Below are 24,893 nucleotides of genomic sequence, written 5' to 3'. Positions count from 1 at the left end.
CTTCGTATAGTACATTGAACACAGAGGTGGTTAAAGTGATAAGATCATAGATTTAAAGTTGGAAAGGATGTTAGAGGCAATAGCACCCTCCTCCTTTATTTTACAGTTGAGGGAACCAGGAGCAAACATTAATTACTTGCCCAGGGTTACCTAGCCAGTCAGTGTCCGAGGTAAGATTCAAAACCAGATCTTTCTGATTCCAAGTGCAGAGCTCCATCCATGGTGTTGCCTGTATCGTGGCTCTATCGTTGTTGTAGATGAGAAGAGATTGCCATGAAAGCACTGACAGATTGTTCAATTCAATTGTATTTTGTTGTCTTTTACCTTTCATTGGTTATTAATCACAGCTAGTGTTTTCCTACTCTCTTCTTGAAGACAATATTCATAATATCTAGACATAAACTGAGAAACTTTTGATTTCTTTCATTCCTCGATCCCCAATTATATTTTCCCAAAGTATTTTTCTATCTTCCTCTTATGTCCACTTTTGCATGAAGTAAAAATGGAAGGATCATAGCTGTAGAGCTGAAAGGGACCTTGGGGCACACCTAGGATAACTCTCTTTTTAAATTGAGAAAACTGAAACTCAGAAAGGTTGTGAGTTGCCCAAGGAAATATAGTAGTAAGTGGCAGAGCTGGGATGTGAACCTAGTTCATCTGACCTTCAGATCCCATGCACTTTACATTGTACCACACTACCTTCCAAATTGTCAATATATTGGATGATCTTCATAATTTTTTCTCTACTTCTTCATCCTCTGCAATGAATGTTGGCGTATAGGCTACAATAATGTTTGTGTTGATCTGATTTCTTATGACTTGTGAATATTGTGTGACAATTGCAATTGCAAGGCAAGATGACCTAGAATCCCATGAAGTATTCCTTGTTTCCCTAAGGTGAACAACAGAACCAATACCATTCGTTTATCACCTCTTTAAGGAGACCTTTTGAGCTGCAATGATAATGTCAATTGAGTAATTTTACATATAGACTTGGTCATAGTTAAAAAGGCCTAATGATTTAAGCCAGGTCAAATGACATGAGAGAATTAAAACCAGAGCATTATTTGTTTCATTTCCCAGAAGACTATGTGTATGAGGTGAGACAGACAATCTAGGTGTGCAAGCATGGTTTTATACATGAACCCCAGAAAATACAATGGACCTAATAGGTCAGAACTATTTGTTAGCCCTGCTTACTATATATATATATGACAAAATATAAAATGTACCATCTAATAATTTATTAGTTTCTGAATAAAATAGCCAGGTATTTTAACTCATAGCCATTTAAAGTTGAAATTACTCAACATTATAAAAATTATAACCTATAATGATAATAATTGGAATGGAAGGCTTATCACTGCAATTTCCTTCTTTCCATTGGTGATATTTGTCTACACTTATGCCTACCATGATGATAAATAGCCAATAATATGTTAATATTTCAAACAGAAGAAAGTTTTAACAGATTCTGAGTCTTCCTTCTATTCTCACATGACACATATAACCTTTTCCACAATGACCTCATAAGAACAATGTCCCTGATTTTTTTGTCTAATCCTAAATTTAATTGTGTTGGTGGGAATTTCAGGGCCAAGTAAGAATCATGCAACATTAGAGCTAAAAGGGGCATTGGAAACCATATAGTCTAAAATCCCTTCATTTTAAAGATTTAAAAACTGAGCCTTAGGTTAAATGAGTTACATACGGTTACATAGCTAGATACATAGCTATAGAATTCCAGTCTCTTGACTGTTAAGTTAAGTGTAATTTCAAGTACAGCAGACTGGAGCCCAGTAGGATAGCCCTTTGGGCAATCATTGCTCAAGTAGGGGCTTGTGTCCCTAAAATCGTATCATTTAATTGGTCACATGTTCCACTTATGTGTTGGTCTTGCTCTTGGCACTACCTCCATAATGGATCTGAGAACACTATATGAGGCATCAAAAAGTCTACTTTATAGGAAAAGATCTTTTATTTCTGTAGGCCCCCTCTAAATCTTTTGTGGAAATTGAAGACACACAATAGGTTGTTGTTTTTGTGTTTTTTGTTTTTTGATCGTGTCTTTGTTTTTAAAATAGGTTACTCTTTTCATTCTCCAACTTGGAATCAATGATTACTTCTAAAATCTAACTTCTTTTATCTGCTGTGATTTCAGCTGAACTATCCAACTTCATTGGCAAGAGAATGTGGCGAAATATTTTTTCACATTTTTGTCTTGCTCCCTGTGAGACATCCATTGTAGGAATTGCTGCAGGCTGTCATTTTTGTCTGCCATCCAGTGCTTGCTGGCATGAGTGTTGTGTCCTAGACTTGGTGTCTGGTCACAGGGGGGAAAAACATGCCGCTGAGCCAGACTGTTTTGTTATTCCTTTAGAATTAAAAGCATATGAAACAGATGCAACTTAATAACTTTTTTTTATAAATAACATAAACTTAAATAACTTAAAACAATAACGTTCAAATACAACTTAAGATAAAGTTTAATGCTGGTAACAACAGAAAAAGCATGAGTAACGGTGGGAAGAACAGTATTCAAAAAGCCATATGCCCTAACAGGAATTATATAAAAGATAGATTACGTTACATAAAAAACCTAATGATGTCTGAATTTTAATTTTTGAGTTTATAATATGCTACTTTGTAGAAAGTGAGATGAAGTACATTGGTATTATTACTGTTATGGTTTTATATACAAGATTGTGAAACAACCTCCAAGAAACACCCTTCTAAATGGAGCAGCATTACTGTTTGTGTTCATACATATGAGTGTTTTTTTTTTCCTATTGGTACAATCTCTATTTTTCAAACTAGGTTTTGGATTCAATACTGAAATTTTAAGAGCATTAATTTTTCTCTGGGTAAAATATAGGGGGTTTCAAATTTCTTCACCGGAAAACATCTCAAACCTTGCTCAACTTCCACAGGTAGCATTGACTTGATGATCTGACAAATCATTCCAGCAGCCTCTAAGTCCAACATATTTTACATAACACCCTCTGCTTTTTTAATTATTATAGCAGCCATTTTTAATAAGCAGATAGAGATTTTTTAAATAATAATCATCAGACTATCAAGTCGCAACTTACTCTTAAGGGTAAATTAATTTAAGAAAGAAATGTTACTCTTACTAACATCATGATTGTACAACTTCGTTTAAAATTTTTTACAACTTTTAGTTACTAAATCTGATTTTGTGTATAATTTCAAATCTTTCTTTTAATGCAGTCTCTTAAAATAAACATAAATGTGCAAGTCCAGCTTGGTCAGTTTTTGTTTTTGTTTTTGTTTTTCAGTAGTTTTCCAGCCTTTCTTAGTTACTTTTTACAAGTCTACTTATAAAGAAATCTTCCTGCTGGAACTGGTTCCTTATATCCTGCATAGGGTTAGGTGATTGCTATAGGAAGAAAATGGGCTGTTTTCTGTTCTTTCTTCGTCTTTTTGCCCTTCACAGGGGACCCTTTCTGATTTATTGCAACAAACATTTCTCTTCCACTGTGTGTCCATTTTGCTGAAGCATATGTGTTGTAATGGTTTTCTTGAATGAATTCTCTGAAGTTACAATCTTCATTGCAGACTTTCTGTTTATAAAAAAAAAGTATAATGAGTGCTTTATATAATGAGAAGAGGTATAAGTAGGAGACATCATGTAGAATGAAAATGCATAAAACCCCACCTTTAAAGGTGAGGAATTCTCATCTGATCTGCAAAATGATGGTGACTGCCGAGTAAATCAACTCATGAAAGAAGCACTTTTTTGATCAGATGACCAGGTTGAAATTTTGCTTTTTACCTATGCAGCAGACTTTTGAATTTGATGTCTATTTAAAGTAGTCAACATTCAATGATCTGTATCTATTGGGAACAGCTAGCAACAGTTCCATGAGAGACCAACCTCTTCTGTACTGTGGTAATGTTTGTTATAGGGAATAAGACCACTCCCTTCATCTGTCTAGGGAGATTGTTCACAACTTGCCACCAAGCTTTTTCTGTAGGGAAGACTATCATTCATTATATTCTATAGTAGAGGAGGGTTTAGTAGTAGAGTGTATTGGCATCATCCTCATAGTACACAATTATATGACATTTTTCATTCACAAAGCTCTCTATTGGCATTATCTCATTTGACCATCGGATATTGGAGGCAATGAGAGTCTAATTATTTCCATTTTATAAATGAAAAATAGTGACTCAGAGACCTTGTGACTTGCTGTTTCAGAGACAGCAGGTTGGAGAGTTGGGACTCTAACTAAGGACTTCTGACTCTGAAATTAGTCCTCTTTTCACTGAACCACACTGCCTTTCTACAGTTCACATGGTAATAAAGTCATTGCATAGGCTTATGAGTTCATTTCATCAGCCTATGGCTAACAAGTAATTGCTGAGAAATGAACTCATAGATTTAGAGCCAGAAGAGACTCTGAAGATCAAATGATCTAAACCACCCCCCAACCAGGACCCTGAAGCCCACATTGTTTAAGTGACTGTTCAAGGTCACCAAGATAGAAAGGAACTGCATTGAGATTCAAACCAAAGTTCTCAGACTCCAAATGCAGTGCTCTTTATACAGTTCTACTTCTGGAATTTCTTCATGAGTATTATTAATGTACTAATATAATTAACAAACACAAGTCAAATTTTACTATATATAGCCAAAAGTAGGGGTTTTTTTTGTTTGTTTCTCTTTTGTTTTTACCAGTGGCTGATATTATATTTTAGGTTGGTTTTTTTTCAAATTCATTGTACTTTTTAATTTTTTTTAATTTATGGAATAAAAGCAAGCATTTCCATAACATAGTACAATTAAAAAAGATGATTGCACATGAAACTACAAATCTACTACACACAACTTGCTATTCCTTTCAAATGTGCAACAAAATTATCATATAAATTTCTTTGCATATATATATATATATTTATAAATACATACACACACACATATATAATTGTTAGGTTTTCAAAGATAACTTGGCAAATGGACGAAGGGCAATCTTTTGAGTTGAGAGTACCTAGGTTCAAATCCTGCCTCTAATATATCCTAGCCATGAACTCAAGGACAAATTATTTCCTTAATCTCAGTGCCCCAAGTAGCTCTCTGAGATTATCAGTCACAAACTAATTGCCCAAAAACATTGAGATAAAAATTTCCATATGACAGACTGATAAAATAATAGGTCTGACAAAAAAAAAGATTTTACTAACATGCTCAATTTTTTATATATTTATCAAAAACAAAGCAATAAAAAAGTACACAAAATGGAGAGTAATAATGATACTTTATCAGCAGGGTTATCCCAGGAGGCATAATTGTAAAAATTAGATAAGTTGTTTTCTAATAAAATAAAATTTGAAGCACTGAGCATACACTATTACTGATGTTGTTCATACCTTTGCATAGAGTTTTCCTTCTTTATCCATTGCTAGAAAGTATTCGCTTTCCACCCCTTTGATTGCCACTATTCCAACTGCCACTGTTCTGATCTCCATAATATCTGCAATGAATCACAGAAAGATCTGTAAGCTCTTCATTTCGTTTTGCAGTCTAGCCATGAAAGGGCTACTTGTTCTTAATCATTTCAGTTTCATTTAAAAGCTGTTAAAATGATTAGGACAGTTTTTATTAAAAACATACAAAACCCCCACTCCCACACACAAAGAACTCAGTGTAACCCTTGTAATGACACATATGGAGTGCAGACTACTTCGTGTTTTCTTCATTTAAAAAGGATACCTGTGTACCTATAATTTCAATTATTTTATATGCTTGTTTCTAGAATTTAGTTCCTAAATTACTATTACATATGTGTAGATATATGTAGATACACATATATATGTATGTATAAATGTATATTTATTTAAAGACAGCATCCCTTACTGTTGAAGTCATGTTAACCTTCATTGTTTTTAAACAATAATTGGAAGCAGAATATATTTGGGGCATATGAAATTGAGTAAAGATGCCAATTAAAGTATTTTTTGAGATATTTCCTTTGTCACCTTTTTGGAACAAAATACACTTAAGGGGGTGCAAATGATGGAAAGCAGACCAGAGTATCTTAAAAAGATAAAGGACTTTAAAAACCAATAGAAATTGGCAAACTAGGACACAAAAATAAACACAAATGAATTTTGAAGTATTTTCATATATATTTTATAGCAGTATTCAATCTATTGAAATTGATTTTATTTGTAGTAAAATGTTTTACAGGAGAAACACCTGTTGTTTCATGTGTCTTCTACTTTTAACCTTTTATTTTTCCTACCTAGCGTACTCCTTAGTAAATATTGTATATTTAGTGGCTTAATATATACACACACATATAAATAGATTAAGCTACATGCTGCATTTTTTTCTGATTCAAAAGTGATGAGAACTTAGAAAAGGTTTAGAACCTAAGAAAACAATGAGATATGATTAAATCTGGAAAAAAGTATATATGAAGGAAATTAAAATGAATTAATACCATTTAACCTCAAACAAGTAATACTTGAATACTCTCAAAGGGTATAAAATTGTACTATAATTAGGGACTATATTTTTTTAAAATTGGTCCTAATTTCTAAACTCTCAGAATTTATAATACAATGGATAAAGCAAGACAGAGAAGCTATCAATAAATATTTAAAGTAATTTCAAAGGCACATTGAGGGGAATGTGGAAGGTTAAGGTTAGGGAACAAGTAGAAAAATCCCATCAGGATGTATGACTAAAAATGAAATAGTTAAGGGAAAATTAATAACTTTTATATATATGAGATATATTAATAACTAATTGGTCTTAATTTCTACTCAGGACAAAGTAAGGCAGAATTAGTTTTTTCTGTATATAGAGAGATTTAAGCTATACACCAAGATTAAATAAAATTCTGAAAATGAAATATCATTTATTAGATTTTTATGGCCACTACATTTCTGGAATTTTAGATTAGAATATACTCATTTATTTAGTGATTTAGATATCTTATTTAAGGAAAAGATGCTCTAGCTACCTTCTTGAATTCCCTTCCAAGTTTGTATATTTCTGAAAAACTCTTGACTTTCCCTTTGAGCCCCAAGGAACTCTCCTTCCTGGTTGCCTGCCATTCTCCATTCCACTAGAATTAGGATTTGTTGTAGTAATGGAAGGGACTATGCAAATTCCTTAAGGGCATGGGTTGTTTCACTTTTGTTTTTGTATCTTTCAATGCCTGGCGTGTACTACATACTAAATAAAATGTTTATTGAATTGAATGCTGGTGTATTCTTAGCATTTTTCACGTTCTCATTTGAAACTGGTATAATAGAATCATTGCAATATTAACTAACTTCATACATGAGGAGTCATCCTTAATTCTTTTCTTTCCATCATCCCCATATCAAACCAGTTTCAAGTTCAGCCGACTTTACCCCCACAACATTTCTGCCATCCGTTCCCTCCTTTCTACTCATCACCTCTCATCTGGATTATTGTAAATCTCCTAATAGGTTTCTCCATTCAATCTCTTCCTTATCTAATCCATCCTCTACTGTAGCAAAATAATTTTCTCCAAACAAATACTTCATCATGAAATTTCACTGCCCAAAAACTGTCATGGCTCCCTATTGTCATTAGAGGATAAAATATAAAGTATCCAACTTGCCTTTTTTGGTGAGACAGGACACATCACCATCTGCCAGGATTCTGAACTTCAAGGGAGAATATTGAACAGTATCTCTCGCCCTTTCTTCCCCTGTTCCCTTTCCCCTTCCCCCATCCTCTTCTCCCTTCTTCTCTCTGCCTTTCTCTCTCACTTCCTCTCCTCCTCTCCCTCTCCCTCCTCCTCCTCCTGATCTACTGGCTCCTTCCATGCTGCCTACAGACAAGCCCGTGTCTCCCCCATCTTTAAATAGCTCTCGTTTGATCCTACCATCCCTCTCTAGCTATCATGTTATCTCTCTTTCCCTTGTTGGTTAAAGTCCTTGAAAAAATAAATCATCTGTATCTAGGTGTCTCTACTTCCTCTCCCTCGCTTTTAAACCCTCTCCATCTGGATTTCATCTTCCAAAGGTACCAGTGCTCTCCTAACTACCACTCCTAATGGCCTTAGTCCTGAGCCTCCTTGACCTCTCTCTGCAGAATGTGACAGTCTTGATCTCCTCTTAGATATCCTCTCCTCTCTAGGACTTTGTAACACTGCTCTCCCCTGGATTTCCTTCTGCCTATATCATTATTTCTTCTCAGCCTTCTTTACTAGTTCTTCATCCATTCATGCCCTCTAACTGTCTGTGTGTCCTCAAAGGCTCTGTCCTGAACCTCCTTCTCTTTTCGTTCTATACTGTCTCACTTCGTGACCTTATCAGTTCCCACAGCTTCAGTTATCTCTATACGTAGAAGATTTCCAGATCTTATATCCAGCCCAGATCTCTGCCCTGAGCTACAATTATGAATCTCCAACTGCCTCTAGAACATCTTAAGTTCAACATGTCCAAATAGAACTAGTTACCTTTACCTCCCAATTCTCCTTCCCCTTCAGAATTTCCCTATTATTGTCAAGAGTATCGCCATCCTCCTAGTCCCCCAGATCTGCAACCTTAGGATAATCCTCAGCTCCTCATTCTCACTCATCCCATATATCTAATATATTACCAGATCTTGTTGTCTCTGCCTTTACACCATATCTTGAAGGCATCCCCTTCTCTGCATTCAAATAACCAAAACTCTAGCCTGGGTCTTCATGATTTCTCTCCTGGACTGTTTTAAGAGTCTTCCAATTGGCCTTCCAGCCTCAAATCTCTCCCCACTCCAGTCCATCTGTCACTCAGCCATCAAGGTGATTTTTCTAGAAAGTAGCATGACCACGTCACACATACACACTTAGCAAGCTCTAGTGGTTCTTTGTTACCTTTAGAATAAAATATATAATCCTCTTTTTGTCATTTAAAGCTTTTGACAGCCTGATCCCTTTCTGCCTTTCTGGTCTTTCTATATATCTCTTCTTTCCAAGTAGTCTAGTATCCACTACCACTGGCCTCCTTGCTGCTCTTCAAACAAACATTCCATCTCTGTGCTTTTACAGTGGGGGCTCACATGCATATAATGCCCTGTCACCTTATTTCTCTCTTTTAGTTTCCTTGGCTTCCTTCAAAACAGCTCAAAGTCCACCTTCTACAAGAGGACTTTCCAGGTCCCCAGGTGTTACCTTCAATATACCTATATCTACCAAGTTGTTTACATTGGTTTCTCCCATAAGAATGTAGGCTCTTTGAGGGTAAGGAATTTTTTTTTGCCTTTCCATGTGTCTCCAGCTCTTCACTTAGTGTCTAGCCGTAGTGATTAATAAATGCTTGTTGACCGACTTCACAATCTTTCTCCTATCCACCTTTTCAGTCGTTTCACATTATTCTTCTTCAGCTTCTCTATGTTCCAGCCAAATTGGATTACTAGCTATTTCTTGAATTGGACATGGAAAGCCCTCCTTCTGCAGCTCTCCCTCTTCCTTCAAGACTCAGCTTAGATTCCATCTTCTCCATGAAGCCTTGCCTGACCTACCTCCTTCTGTGTCTTATTATTAGTTTTCTTTCTCTCCTCAAACGTATCTTGAATTTACTTATCTGTGTACATGATCTATCCTCAAGTAGAATGGAAACTCCTTGAAGACAGAAAGTTTCATTTTTCACTTTGCATTCTTATTTCCTGTCACAGTGATGAATTAAATAGGAAGGGAAAGGGGAGAGAGGAAAGGAAATAAATATTTATATGGTGTTCAAAATATTCCAGGTACTATACTAAGTAGTTTTACAAATATTATCTCATTTGCTCCTCACAAAACCCTGCCAGGTGGGTACTATTATTATCCACATTTTACAGATGAAGAAATTGAAGCAAACAGAGGTTAAGTGATTTGCCCAGGGTCACACAGATAGTAAGTGCCTGAGGATGGATTTGAACTCAAATCTTTCTGACTGCAAGCCCAAGGCTCTATCCATTGAGCCACCTAGCTGCCATTGCATAGCTGCTGGTTGGAAGAATTATTGCTGCTACACATGTGCTAGAATATAGCAATTCCTCACTCTCCTGTTTCAGATATAAAATATATATACATACACACACATACATACACATATACATATACATATATATATATATATATGTATATATACTTCACTTAAAGCTCCTCTCAGACTCACATGGTCCAATGATGGACCACTACTGCATAATGTTACTACACTCTTCCGTTGAAGGTATCTGTATCCTCTACATGGAAGGATGTGAAATGTTTCCAAAACATGTTTCTATAACTTTATAACAACCTTGTATGAATATATATACAAGTATGTATGTATTTTTTACAAATAGGTTTGACTTAATGTGTTGATATTGCATAGTACAGTGGAAAAAGTCAGATTACCTAAAATGCCATAGTACAGTATTCAGAGCCAGATTACCTAAAATGCCATCTGTTCTGTGACCTGTGTCACCTTGGACAAATCTCTTTACCTCTTTGGCCCTTAGTTTACTTATCTATAAAACAATATCTATAAATAGATGAAGGCCCAGGCCCCTTCCAGGTTTAAATCTCTGATCCTATATTTTATTTCTTAGTGGGTCATTTACTTTTCAAAAGCACTAGCCCATCTTGAGTAAAATCCTACTAGTTTTTATTTTAAAAATCAAATTTAAACTAACACAGGCTTTAAAAAGCTATCAGAAATGTTACCATTTATATTTAACTTCTCTAAGTTCCTTGAGAGAAAATGTGAATACCTCATTTTAGAAGAAAAAAATAGACAATTAGACAAAGTGGATGCCAAATTTTCATATAACATAGGTTAAAGTGAAATAAACAGAAAAGGAGGATTCATCTTTGACTACTAAACTATAATATAGATCTGGAAGCCAAGAAAAGTGAATTCAAACCCAGCCTCAGATACTTACTAATTGTGTGACCCTAGGCAAATTATTTGTCCTATGTTTGCCTTAGTTTCTCAGCTGTAAAATGGGGATAATGACACCTAATTTTCTATGTTGTTTTGAAGGTTTGTGAAACACCTAACACAGAGCCTAGTACATAGTAGGCATTTAATAAATCCTTTCTCTTTCTTTCTTTCTTTTATTTCTTCCTCCCTTCCTCTCTTCCTCCCTTTCTCCCTTTTTCTTTCTTTCTCTTTTTCTATCTTCCTTCCCTCCTTCCTTCCTACAATTATAGCATCTAATTGAACCCCAAATTTTAAGAGAAATTAACTATAACCAGAACATATAGAAATGTATCAATTACTAAAAACTGTAGTCTCCAGGAGCTAAAAACAAAATAGGCTATCTATATCCAGTCTTTCTCTGTTTAATTAGCAAGTTTAAAAAGTGCAGTGTCCAAAGAAGAAAGAGAATTCTATTATATACATACTCTTCTCCCCTAAGTTCCCATGTGTTAATGTATGTTGAGTCATTTCATGGATGACTTAGGAAGTTGGGTGGTTGCTTCCTTGGAGGAAGTGAAAGGAAGGGGGAGAAACTTTGAAGGAGAGGTGCCTCTTAGAGGAACAATACATGGATTATAAAAAATATCAACTCTCCTCCTTCTCCCTGCACAGTACACAATTCACTATTAATAATATTTAAATAGAAATAGTAACTATTAGAAGGATAGCGATAAGAAAAAACATTTGTTGAGTCTGATGATTCATCATGGAGCAATCCATTATAACCAGATGAATAAGATACTATTTCTTTAGGCCTTCCACTGGGATATGAAAATAGCTTAACAAATATATCGACCCTTCATTTTAATGGCATTTGCTCTATTAAGATTTTTACTTTTAAGACTGTAATACAATTCCACTTTAAAATCATAATTAGAAAATTAACATTTTGCATGATTGGAGATTAAAAGATTAAAACATTATTTTGCCCCCTCCCATCTTCCTAGAAGATAAAGGCATGGTGAATGCAGAGAGAGGGCATATTCCAAATACAACCCTGGAGGAGGTTTAAAGGCAAGAGGGGAACAAAAACAAAAACGAAAAAAGAATCAGTTAACCTCACCAAACCTCTGTCTCCCTTTATTTGTTTTTTACTATATTTTTAGTCCTCCATCTTGCTTCAGGGTATTAACTTATTTTGTTATAATCTTTAGATTTCAAAGTGAAACTTAATAATGTTTTCAGTAAATACACCCTTTAAAACTGATGTAGCCCAACAAACTCACTCAAAAGCACAATTGTAGAGCTGAGCTTCCAAGGCCCCTTCTGTTGGGAAATGTCACCACAATGAAATCTGACACTCCAAACTTCTGAGTTTCTTATTTTAGCCAAGATGAAAAATGCAGTTTTCCCATAGGCTTGGTTGGTTTATGGATTTCTTTAAAATCTCAGTTCTATAGTTAGATTTTTATACATCTGTTCATTCTACCTTTAAAATGTGGTCAGTATGATGAGGAAGGGGTGGCCTTACTTTATCTTGTACTCAAATCCAAACCAGGCATCAGATTTCAGTGAAAATGAAATGCAGATTTTATTATATATCTTTTTTTTTAGTAGATTTGGAGGTTTATATCCCTACATAACATTTAGGGACTGTGCCAAATACTGAATATAGTCATTAATAGAATGAAGTAATACGATGTACTATGTATTTATAATTATATCCAGTTCTCTCCCTTCTATCATCACATTGCACAACTACAGACTTCCAAAGTCATAAGGGAAAGAAAACCGACCTCATGACTCTACGAATGTTCCTGGCCTTATGCCCAGTTGACCATAGAGTTGACCTCACCTTATTTGTCTCATGTACCTCTTTGACAGTCTGGTGATGCCTATTAATATCCTCTTTCTCCTGATGAGTGACTGCCTCTCCCAGAATACTACTTCAGAAAAACCTGAGTGGTCCTTCACTCTCTCCTCTCCAACCACAGCATTTTTATCAACAATCTCTGCTGAACCCCTGTACTTATCTCTGCTTCTGGAGCCACGAACCATGATTGAATCACCTCTGCCATTGTTCCTGACTGGGATGTGTATCAATATGTTGTTATTATTGTTCATTCATGTCTGACCCTTCGTGACGCCATTTGGGGTTTTCCTGGCAAAGATACTGGAGTGGTTTGCCATTTCTTCCTCCAGCTCATTTTACAGATGAGGAAACTAAGGTAAACAAGGTTAAACAACAAGGTCACATAGCTAATAAATGTCTGAGCCTGGATTTGAACTCAAGTCTTCCCGACTCTTGGCCAGGAACTCCATCAACTGTGCCACCTACCTGCCCCATGTGTCAATATACTCCCCTATGATCCTACTCAGCATTCCTGTAACTATTTGGACCAAAATGCCCCTCCTAGGTCTCCCCTCCTCTATGAGTATTGTCTCTCCTCTCCCCTAATTAGAACATAAATTCTTTGAGAGCAAGGCCTGTTGCTTTTATTTTTGTATCCCCAGAGCCTGGCATGTAGTAAGTGTTTAATAAATTTTTTTCATCCATAAATATGAATGAAATATGAAATGCATGATCATTTGTGAATAAACACATTCATTGTTTTGCTGGCCTTCAATAGCACACTGAGCTGATGAGGTAACGTTCCACAGGGATCAAGAAAACAGTGCAGCATCATGGAAAGAACAGTGGAATTGTGGTCAGAAGTCTTGGGTTAGAATTCCAACCCCTATCCATTAACAATGGATGATTTGACACAGCTCCCTTTACTTCTCAAGGTCCCAGTTTTTGCATGTATATGTCATTACTAATTTCCCTGGCTTCCTTCAAGCCTCGGCTAAAATCCCATCTCCGCAGGAAGCTTTTCCTAAGTCCCCTTAATCTTAGTGTCAGTCAGCCATAGCATTTATTACGTATCTGCTGTTTTTTAGGCACTGTGCTAAGCTGTGGCGATACAAAGAAAAACAAGACAATCCCTAACATCTGTTGGTTATCTCCAATGAACCAAGGGGAAGGCGGTAGCATCAAGGGGGATTGGAAAGTCTTGTTGCAGAAGGTGGAATCTTAGCCTAGACTTGAAGGAAGACAGAGAAACCGGGAAACAGAGATGAAGTGAATTCAAGAGGGTGAGGACAGTTAAAAAAAACCCACACAGAGTCAAGAGATAGACAGAGCTTGTGTGGGAGGAACAGCAAGAAGGTGTGACACTGTGAATATGATGGAGGATGATAGTTTAGAAAATTTAAATTTGGTAATAAAACTTTAAAAACATTTTAAGCAAATTTCAGTATTCTCCAATTAATATTGGGTAGGTGTTACATCTGACTATTTGTCTTCAAAATTATTTTACTTAAAATTAAGTTCTTATGATATCTAAGGGCAGCTAGGTGGCTCAGTGGACAGAATGCTGATTCTGGAGTTAGGAAGTTGTTGTTGTTCAGTTATTTCAGTCATGTCTGTCTCTTTGTGACCCCGTTGAGGGTTTTCTTGGCAAAGATACTAGAGTGGTTTGCCATTTCCTTCTCCAGCTCATTTTACAAAATGTTGGAGGCCAGATTTGAACTCAGGTCTTCCTGACTCTTGGCCAGGTACTCAATCTACTTGTTCCATCTAGGTGCACTGAAGTCAGAAAGACCTGAGTTAAAATCTGACCCCCCACATTTTACTGGCTGTGTGACCCTGTGTAAGGCACTTAACCTCTGTTTGCCTCAGTTTTCTACTATGAAAATGGGAATAATAATTGCACCTACCTCCCAGGGTTGTTGTAAGAAGCTAATGAGAAAATATTTGCAAAGCTCTTAGCCCAGTGCCTGGCCTATAGTAAGCATTATTTAAAAGTTAGCTATTATTATATAGCATTAGTACAATGTTTGGATCAGCATAAAACCCTCAAAATATTTTAAAGCTTTCTAGTTAGTAACTTGATCTTGATGCTATTCCAGATATTTCATTCCAGCCATAACCAAATCCACCTGCTCAGCTGCATTATGCTAGGGAATTGGATAGTGACCAAAAAGATTTCCTTTAAAATATGTTTTATGATTTGTTGTCAAGCCCAGATAGTTCTCTGAGAAGGATTATATGTTATATATAGAGGGCTAAGAAAGACTATTGATTCTTCACCTGGCATCCATTTCAAAGTCAACACAATATGATCTAGAATAGGCTATGTAACTTATTTTGATGATGCAGTGGGTGAGTAACTTTCAGGAAGTTCACAGTGCATAAAGCTCAGGCTGAGTGTGTTCACAAACCTGTCCCATGCTCTATGCACACTTATGGTCATAGCTCACATTTACACAGGGCTTTAAGATTTTCAAAATTCTTTATGCTATCTCATATTAACCTACGTGAATGGGTAACATTCTACAGGAGGCAGCTGGGTAGTTCAGTGGATAGAGCGCTGGGCCTGGAGTCAGGAAGATCAGAGTTCAAATCTGGTCTCAAATACTTATTGGTTGTGTGCCCCTGGACAAGTCACTTAACCCTGTTTGCCTCAGTTTCCTCATTTGTAAAATGAGCTGAAGAAGGAAATATCTTTGTGTTTTTGCCAAGAAAACACCATGGACCACAGGGTCACTAAGAGTCGGACATGACTGAAGAACAACAGCAACGTTCTACAGGATCAGTCTTGAATCTGATTACTTGATGATATTTCGTGTCTTTGGGATGTGATGAAGATCATGCTCACTGAATTTTTGAATGATCCTATGTTAGGAAATATAAACACAAGAAGATAAGTAAAGCTTAAAACTCACTTTGAGAAATGGTTATAAATAAATAAGACCATTATAGGGATTGCACAAAGAGGAAAGAAATGTACTTCTGGGAAAAGTTATTTTCACAACTGTGCAATGGGGGGGGTCGGGGAAGACCTTAAGATAATAACTAATATTATTTAGAAAAAAACTGTCTTAACAATTAATAGGCCATCTTTAATGTTGAGGCATTTTTAAAAGGAGTATTGTATGGAAAGACTGTTAATCCTATCACTTAACCATAATCAGAAATTTAAGTTATTTTCAAGAAATGAAAGAGAAAACTTTGCAATTTTAAGAGCCCTTATAACACAAGACAGTTTAATTTTCCAACCTACTATAACACTACTTGTCCTATATTTTTTATTTTGATGATGGTGAATTTTGACGGTGAAAATTCTTTGTCAGTTTAGGCATCTTCCCAGCTTAGGGATTCTTTCCCCAAAGAAAAAGTTTTCAGAACTTTTTATTTTAGCTAGAGTTTTCTTAAGCTTAAAGCCTAAATATAGAATTTAATGGAAATTTTCAGCTCATGATATGCTGAAAAAAAATTACTAGACTTGGTACTAGAAAACCAACTAACAATGCTTATAGTAGTACTATGTACCTCATTTTTGTGAGGAAAGTACTTTGAAAATTATTATGTAAATGTTTTATGATTATCAGTGAAACAAGTTCTTGCTATTGCTACTTGGAAGAGGCCTTCAACACAAGCCAAAATAAAGAAGGGAGAATTTACTTTCATCTGTATTTCCTAAAGGCTTTCAAATTCAAAATAAAACAAAACAAAAAACTAGAGCACTGATGAAAATTCGACAATTGTCAATATGTAATCATTTGCTTCTAAAGTACAAAGCACATGACTAGCTATTATGGAGGACATGCAGAAGTATGAGACAAAATCCCTACCTTTAAGATTACTTTGTAATTTGTCAGACATGACATATATATGTCACATATATTAAGTACCAAAGAGTGTTACAGACTATAAGTACTGTGAAGAGTTCAGAAGAGGAAAGAGAGAAGTGGAGGGGGGGAGAGAAAAAGAGAGAGAGGGAGGGAAGAAGGGAGAGGGATGTATTAGTGTGGTCTGGGAGGATTAGAAATGGAATCAAAGAGGGAGATGGGATTTGAACTGAGCCTGGAAAGATGGATAAAATTCAGATAGACCGAGATAAAGGGGCATAGCATTGTAGGTAGTAGAACTAATGTGTACTAAGGTGTGGAAATGGCCATGAGGAAGGCACATTCGGGAGACAGTGACAGACGAGTCAGACTGGACCATAGACTTCATATATGGGAGCAGTAACAAAAATTGGAAAGATGGATTGTGGCCAGATTGCAGAAAGCTTCAAATGCCAAGATAAAGGATTTAGATTTTATCCTATCAGTAGTAAGGAAATAATGTATGCTTCTGAAGAGACAATTTATAAAATGAAACCATCTTAGTGAAGTTAATATCAGAATGGTATGCAGAGTGATGAGCCACTAGTAAACTATGGAAATCCACCTTTCTTAAACTAGGGCATAATTTGTAAATTGAATAATATGTTCGTCTTGTAGAATTTACTATCTTGACAAAAGTTTAACTTTCACACATGATAAAACCTCAGATAGGACAATTTTTTCCTTAATTTTGCCAAACTGAATTTTGATTATACTGCTAGGCATCTGATCTTTCCATTATAAATTCAGCATCTTTATTGGATTTGTGTGTTTATCCAAAACCTTTAGTTATCCAAAATGATCTGATTTCCTCTATCTATCTCACTGAGGCTTGACTGCACTTTGCAAAATATGATGTGGCCATACATCTGTGGGTTCGAATTCCCTTGTAAGCCCTATGCATTTGGGTGCATATAAATAGATACATGGCACATACATACTCAAATGTGTAATGTACCCCCATAATGTGTAGAGAATTTCTTAATAATTCAAGATATCAAGTTACAAAATTTAACTGAATTCTGAGAACTCAGTAAGTAAATAGTCTTACCCAGACTATTCATGCTTGGTTACTAACTGAATTTCAATATGGCTTTAATTTTAAAATAAGGCTAAAAATATGTCTTTACAGATGGCAATGATTTTAGTATTCTGACAAAACTTTAAGCATAGCAAAGGATTTTCATATGCAAATACCACATCTCTTGCTATCTAAAATTCAATACCTGACTAATTATGCTAGCTATGATGTAATGTAGAATTTTTCTATAAATTTTCCCTTATGGCCTGCTATGGTGAATGCAAAAGAACTACAAATGGAGAGGGGGAAATTTCTTTTTCTGATCTATCTTCCCATGCATATCTCACATGTTAAACTGCATTGTTTTCTCCCCATATGGGAAGGAGAGAGTTTACAAGAATTCCTAAAATATCTTCAGATCATAGGGCATAATTCTACAGATGGGTTATAAAATCACTGTATAGTAGATGCACAATACCGAAAAAAAAATCTATCCTTTATAGCCCCCAAAACTTCAATTTCCTCTCTGGGTCAAAGGGAAAACAATACTAACAAACTATTGGTTGTCTCTACAGCTATGTGAATATAAAGACAAAATAGGGATAATTTCTATCAACTGACCCTTCCCCGTGACCTTGGATTAGTCACTTGACCTCTCTGGGTCTCTGTTTCCTCAACTCTAAAATGAGGAGGTTGAACTAGATGATCTCTGATGTCCTTTCCATTTTTGGATGCATGATCCTATTATTTAAGGTGGAGCACTGGTCTTCGTTATTATTGTAAACATATAGGAATAGGATTCTGAAAATGTAACTCTTCTTATCTGTAGAAGTGTAGACGGATGAAATAAGTTACTAAAGTTTATCTGGGAAAGAGAAGAGCTGGAAAGAACGTAAATAACTGGACTTAGAACTTATCTGTTGCCACTTCTCCACAAATTAGCTTGGTAGTTGAGAAGTCTTCTCAGTTTGAAAAGGGAAGGGAGGAGACTTGGTGGGAAGTCCAGCAGGGGATATGAATTTTTGAAAACAGAAGTTTGCCATGGACTGTGGGAAGGAACATTTATGTTATTGATGAACTCGAGAGAATGGCCATTGACTATGTGCATGGTGCACAGTCTCTGGGAAGAACAAAGAACATTAGTAAGCTACAGACAGATACCAAATTTCACTCAGTGCAGGACCAACCTCAGCAACAGAGTTGTAAATTTCTTCAGACAGAGAGGAAAGAAGTTAAAAGTAAATAAGATTAGTTCTAGAATTTGGAGCCACTTAGATTTCTAGTAATTATAAAGTAGGCTAATTCAGAAAGGCAGACCTATAGGCCATGGGAGCAATCTTTGGAGGGATATACAGAGAAATGCCTTTAAAAATAATTCTAGGTACTCAAGTATGAGGTTAGGACTTTCAAAAGCTCTAGAGTCATAGCTGTTTACCAATGAGACTGCAAGTGAAAGAGTGCAATCACTTCATGATAGTTTGAAGTTCATGGGAGGGAGGGATCTTTGGAGCTCAGAGAGAGAAGGGCCTTCCTCAAGCCTTTGAAATAATATCAGAAGCTTAGCCTAAAAGGAACCAAACATTTTAGCAGCCTTGCCAGCTCAAGTCTGTATTACAAGTCTGAAACCTTGAAAAGTTTTAAGTTGGTGTATTCCAAGGAAAATAACTACAAGTAAGAAGCCAGTTATTGCAGAGAAGGGGGGAAAGAACGATTAAGGTCTAGATCTATCTCCATTTAGATGGAAGACCAGGGATAGCTGTTAAGGTTTCATGTTATTTTCGTAACATCTCCCTCCTCATCCACCCTCGAGAGTGTTTCACTCTACTTGTTAGTAATAAAAACCCTTAGAAAACCTAAAAGAGGGTATGTATTTATTTTTAGGGCTAGGAGAGTAGAGAAAAAGCTGGAAAGTTCTCCCTCTTCATAAGGAGGACTAGGTAAAAGGAGCCTAGGGGTAAGAGATAATGAAGAGAAGGCTTTGGTTAGTAAGGGAGCTAAAAAGCCAAAATCTGGAGTTTGCAGAGGAGTGAAAGTGGGAGGCATAGGGACCTCTCCCAGGACAACGAAACACTTCTAGATGCTTCCAGCAGCAAACTGCTATAGTAGTGCCATAGAAAATATATACCTGCCTTGGCCAGAAAGGAGAATGATTGATATAACATTCCTGGCCATGTTACCTAGTTAAAATCTGAAGCTAGAAATAGCTATAGAACTGCCCCTTATTCTTAATTCTATAACTAGAAAAAACTTAAAGCTCATCAAGTTTAAACCACTCATTTTACAAATGAGGAAACTGAGGCCCAAAGAAGTTAAGTAATTTGCCCAAGGTCATATAGCTAGTAGGTCAGAATTTGAACTAAAATCCTTTTCTTTTGAAGTCGGTTCTCTTAACACTCTACACACCACTCCCTATGGGCAGCAAGGTAGTGCAATGAATAGAGCACTGGGCTTGGAATAGGGAAGACTCATCTTCTTGAGTTCAAATCTGGCCTTAGACATTCACTAGCTGTGTGAACCTGGGCAAGTCACTTCACCCTGTTTGACTCAGTTCCCTCGTCTGTAGAATGAACTGGAGAAGGAAATGGTAAACCACTCCAGTATCTTGGCCAAGAAAACCCCAAAATGGGATCACAGAGAGCCAGACACAACTGAAATGACTGAACAACAATAGCAACGTTTTCTGCCCTCTGGGACCAAGGAGAACAAATAAAATCCATTGACATTACAGCTCTTGAGATACTTAAAGACAATCATTATGACCCACTATAACCTTTCTTCTCCAAGTTAGACATTTCCATTTGCTTCAGTCCTTATACACCACATTTTCTAATCCTCTCTCCACCATGCTCACCCTCTTCTGGATACACTCCACCTCATCTATGTCCTTCCCTAAATTGTGGTGCCCAGAATTGAACCCAATACTCCAATGGGGTCTGATGAGGGCAGAGTACAGTGGGACTATCCCTCTCTTGCTTTCTGGATATTATGCTTCTATTAATTAAGTTTAATAATTGTCAATGCAGAAGATCTAACATAATAACAAGAATAAGCCATGCTTTGGGGTGATTATCTCCCCATTCTAGGCCTTGGGCCTTGGCAAATTTGTTGAATTAATTTGATTTCCTATAACAAGATAAAATTGATAGAGGGTCATCCATTTGTCACTGTGCTTAATGAACACATTTTGGATGACTGAATTTGTTGAAGCTAAATAAAACATGTCCAAATGCTTAAATTGTATTTGCCTAAGATGCTTCAGAAATCCACTATAAATTCTTGCCGTAAACCTCAGCAAAAGAGAAGTGGGATTTAGAATAAAATATAATGGCAGCATGTGTAATATAGTAATTATGGGACTTTATGTGCTAAGGAGAATGTACTATAACAACAATAAACACATTTAAATAATGATTTCAGATTTAGAGAGCACTTTGCTTACAACTCTGTGAGTTATATGGTACAATTATTATTGTCCTCATTTTACTAATGACAAAACTGAGGATCAGAAAGATTGAATTAATAAAGGTCACATAGCTGATAAGTATCAGAGACAGACAGCATTGGAATCCAGCTCCTTTCATTCAAATCTAGTCCTCTTTTCACCATACTAGAAGGAAGGAGGAGATAGGGGAAAAGCATTTAATAAGCACTTCATATGTGCCAAGAACTTTATAAATATTGTTTCATTTGACCCTCACAGCAAAACTGCACAGGTAGCTGTTATTTTAATCCCCATTTTACAGCTGAGGAACTTGAGGCAGATAAATATTAAGTGACTTGCCCAAGGTCATACAGCTAGTAAGTATCTAAGGCTGGATTTGAACTTGGGTCTTCCTGACTCCAAGCCCAGTTCTCTGTTCACTGTGTCATTTAGTTGCCTAAAGAGGTATGCTTAAAATTATGTATTGTTTGACAGACAGCAAAAAATTGGACATTGACGTCTACTTGAGCACTGTGGTCAGGGGATGCTATGATGATGTCTTTTATTTTAAAATATGATGTTACTGATTGGGATCTGTATGCAAAGATGTGGTTGAAAATAATACATGAATGTGCAAAGAAAGCTGTTTTTGCTAGCACAGAGAACTTCCTGCATGAGAATTCTAAACACCCCACTTCAGAACTCAATCATATATGACAGCAAATAGTTGTATGAGCCACATAGCCAATAAGTGTCAGAGGAAGGATTTGAACCCAGGTCTTCCTGCCACTAGTTTCAGCATTCTATTCACTGTGACAGGCTACCTCTAGAGGAGGACACAGTGATGATGATATGATTATAATAATAATAATATTAACTCAAAAAAATTTAAATGAATGTTTAAAATTGTTTTTACATGTAATTGGAGGGGAAAATAATTAAAGAAGTTTTGCATGATTGTACATGTAGAACCATCTCACAGAGGGGTGGAGGGAGGGAGAGAATTTGGAAATAAAAAATTTAAATGAATGTTAAGATGATAAAAATAATTGTGGTAAAAAAATAAGAGATCGACAATCTTTTCCACACTGAGCACATCAGAAAACGTTCTTTGATTAGCATCTCTAGTTCTTATCCTCTTGCTGTTTATAATCTTGTCTCATACACATGAGAGTAATATTGACAGTTGGCATTTATGTAGCACTTTGAAGTTTGAAAAAATTATATTATCCTCACAACAGCCTCTGAATTAAGCCCCACAGTTATCATTATCCATTATTTTATAGGTAAGGAAACTGAGGCACTGGCCAATTTGCCCCGGTCATACAACCATTTAGTGTCAGAGGCAGGATTTTAAAGTTGAGGCTGTTTTGACTCCATTTCTGACACTGTCCCCTTTATTCCACACTGCTGGAAGTCCTTAGTCAGAAAGAGCATTCCATTGCTTCCAGCTGCTCCTGCAAATGAGGTCACTACCTGCTACCATACCCTAAAATTTCATAGCAATTCCACATTGGTTGAAGCCAAGTTTCTATACATTTATCAGGTGTTTATTCTGTCTTCCTTGCTTCTGATTGCACTGTGGCTTTTAGTACAACATTGTTTGGCATCCTGCTGCCATCCCTTTCAAACATTTGACTGGCTTATCAGGGTTGTTATGTGATGAATGTCATTTCAAAGATGGTAGACTGCATTGCAGGAATTCATTGTTGATGATCTTAACAGTATCAGAGGTGGAGTTGATGAAATTGCTCAGGAAAGTAGATGTAAAGTTAGTTATATATCTAAGTCCCATGGTTCTACAGTAAGTAGAGAGTGGCACTGCTTTATAGACCTCTAGTTTACTCTAGGGTGTGATGCTACAAGGGTTCCATATTTGGTCAATCAAACTTGCAAATGACATGGTGGTTTTATTGATTTTATTCTTTACTTCTTTGACAATTGGTAACATTAGATGTTTGGGCTAAGTAGATGAATTCCATTGTTGATGACTGAGTACTACGTAACTGTGAAAATCTTAGGTTCTCTATTGAGTAGTATGCACAGTTATATAATTCTGGAATCACAATTATCATTAACCAAGAGGATTATGACTACTACCAGATATTGTTTTTTGTTGTTGTTTAGTCATTTTTTGGTCATGTCTGATTGACTCTTTCTGACCTTTTGGGGGGTTTTCTTGGCAAAGGTACTGGAGTGGTTTGCCATTTCCTTCTCCAGCTCATTTTACAGATGAGGAAATGGAGGCAAACAGGGTTAAGTGACTTGTCAAGGGTCATATAGCTCGTAAGTATTTGAGACCAGATTTGAACTCAGGAAAAAGAATCTTCCTGATGCCAGGCCTGGCACTCTAACCACTGTGCCACCTAGATGCCAACTAGCAAATACAAAGCTGGACAAAAGCCTAAAATCTTGTCTAAAACCAGAGTGTAGCCTAAATAACCAGTATTTATTTTTTAAATATGTAACTATATGTTTTTGTATGTTCAAAGGGATCTCTTTCAGAGAGTGGATGGCTTATTTTCAGGGTTGACCCACATGGAACGTATCCTATAGAATCTAGTATAATATATTGTTCTAATACAGAAATTGGACACCTTGAAAAGTTGCAGGTTGCATGTGAATGGATTACATCCTTCAAATCCTAGATAAAACCCTTCCTTCTATAGAAACACTTTCTCAATCCCCCTTAATTCTAGTATTATGCTTCTGTTGTTTTTTTTTTTAATTTATCCTATAGATAACTTTTTTTTACAGTTATTTGCATGTCATCTCTCCCATTAGACTGTAAGCTCACTGAGAGCAGGGACTATTTCTTGCCTTACTTTGTATATCTAGCACTTAGTACCTCGCCTGGTACACAGTTGGTGCTTAATAAATGTTTATTGACTAAATATTCTAAAGTCATCCTACTTACATAAAGCTTTTCAGGTAAAACCTGGTATGTGGCCTTCGTGTTCCTCTAAATTGTCATTATTCTATAGCAATGATATATAACTCAGATTGAAATGGAGACCTCTAAACCATAATAAGGATCCTTGTGGGCCCCATATTGACTTAGAAAATCACATATTAACATGCTTGCCATTTGACATTTCTACTGTATAGGACTAAACCATAAAGCTACAAAGTAATTTCCAAAATCAGTGGGATCTGACACCATGTATATACTCCAAGAACGTTGTTAGCCAAATATAGACTAGAATTCCTAGATGATTTTTCCATGACTTTTTAAATTAGATGTGTCTTGGCAATGTCAAGCAGGAATGCATACAAAAGGCTAAGTTACCTTCCATGCAGTAATGCTTTACCCTAATTAATAATGAGGATGAATTAGACAAGACACCATCCCCTTTTATGCATCCAAATATAGGCATTAAAGCCCCAAGATGTTATACTTTCACCTCAGGCTAACCAAATCATGACAGAGTCAACAAGGGCTCTAATGATTAAAAAAAAGAGAGAGAGAGAGATTCCTCTGGTGCAGCCAGACATGCCACACTACAACCTTATTCCCTAGGCCTTGGTCCACATCAGGAAAGACTCAGGACTGAGACATAGGAAAGTCTTCAGCCTTAGAAAAGTGTTTGCTCCAAAGGCCCTGATAAGGAAAGAGATGAGGGCTTTCTACAAAGCTAAAGCAGGTCTAAGAACTTAATGTCTAAGAATCTTTAACGTCTGAAGGTCTTGCCAGGAAGAAAGGCTGTTGCAGGGCGTCATAGACCACCTACAGTAAAAACAAGGAAGTCATTGTTTTACCTCGTTCTACTTCTGTGTAATGGTGACCTGTAGCCACCTGATGACCCATCTGACCTTGAACTACTGACCAGTCCCTTAACTTGTTCTTTCTAGATGATGCCT

The 24,893-nt window shown here is 36.3% G+C and overlaps 1 protein-coding gene across 3 annotated transcripts in view; it reads right to left on the bottom strand.

Annotated features, from left to right (window-relative positions):
• Positions 1 to 2,497: 2,497 nt before the first annotated feature.
• FGF7 (fibroblast growth factor 7) overlaps positions 2,498 to 24,893 on the bottom strand; it is an 89,690-nt gene continuing 67,294 nt past the window's right edge. For all 3 annotated transcript variants that reach the window (XM_027840859.1, XM_027840860.1, XM_027840858.1), the window contains exons 3-4: positions 5,392 to 5,495; positions 2,498 to 3,584 (exon numbers count right to left, since the gene is read on the bottom strand). In XM_027840859.1, coding sequence (XP_027696660.1) covers positions 3,390 to 3,584; positions 5,392 to 5,495 — 299 coding nt within the window. In that variant the 3' untranslated portion in view covers positions 2,498 to 3,389. The remainder of the gene's footprint in view (positions 3,585 to 5,391; positions 5,496 to 24,893) is intronic.

This window comes from Vombatus ursinus, unplaced genomic scaffold (assembly GCF_900497805.2).
Source record: "Vombatus ursinus unplaced genomic scaffold, bare-nosed wombat genome assembly UNPS02014848.1, whole genome shotgun sequence".
Classification (NCBI taxonomy): Eukaryota; Metazoa; Chordata; class Mammalia; order Diprotodontia; family Vombatidae; genus Vombatus; species Vombatus ursinus.
This window is presented reverse-complemented; position numbering and strand designations above follow the sequence as displayed.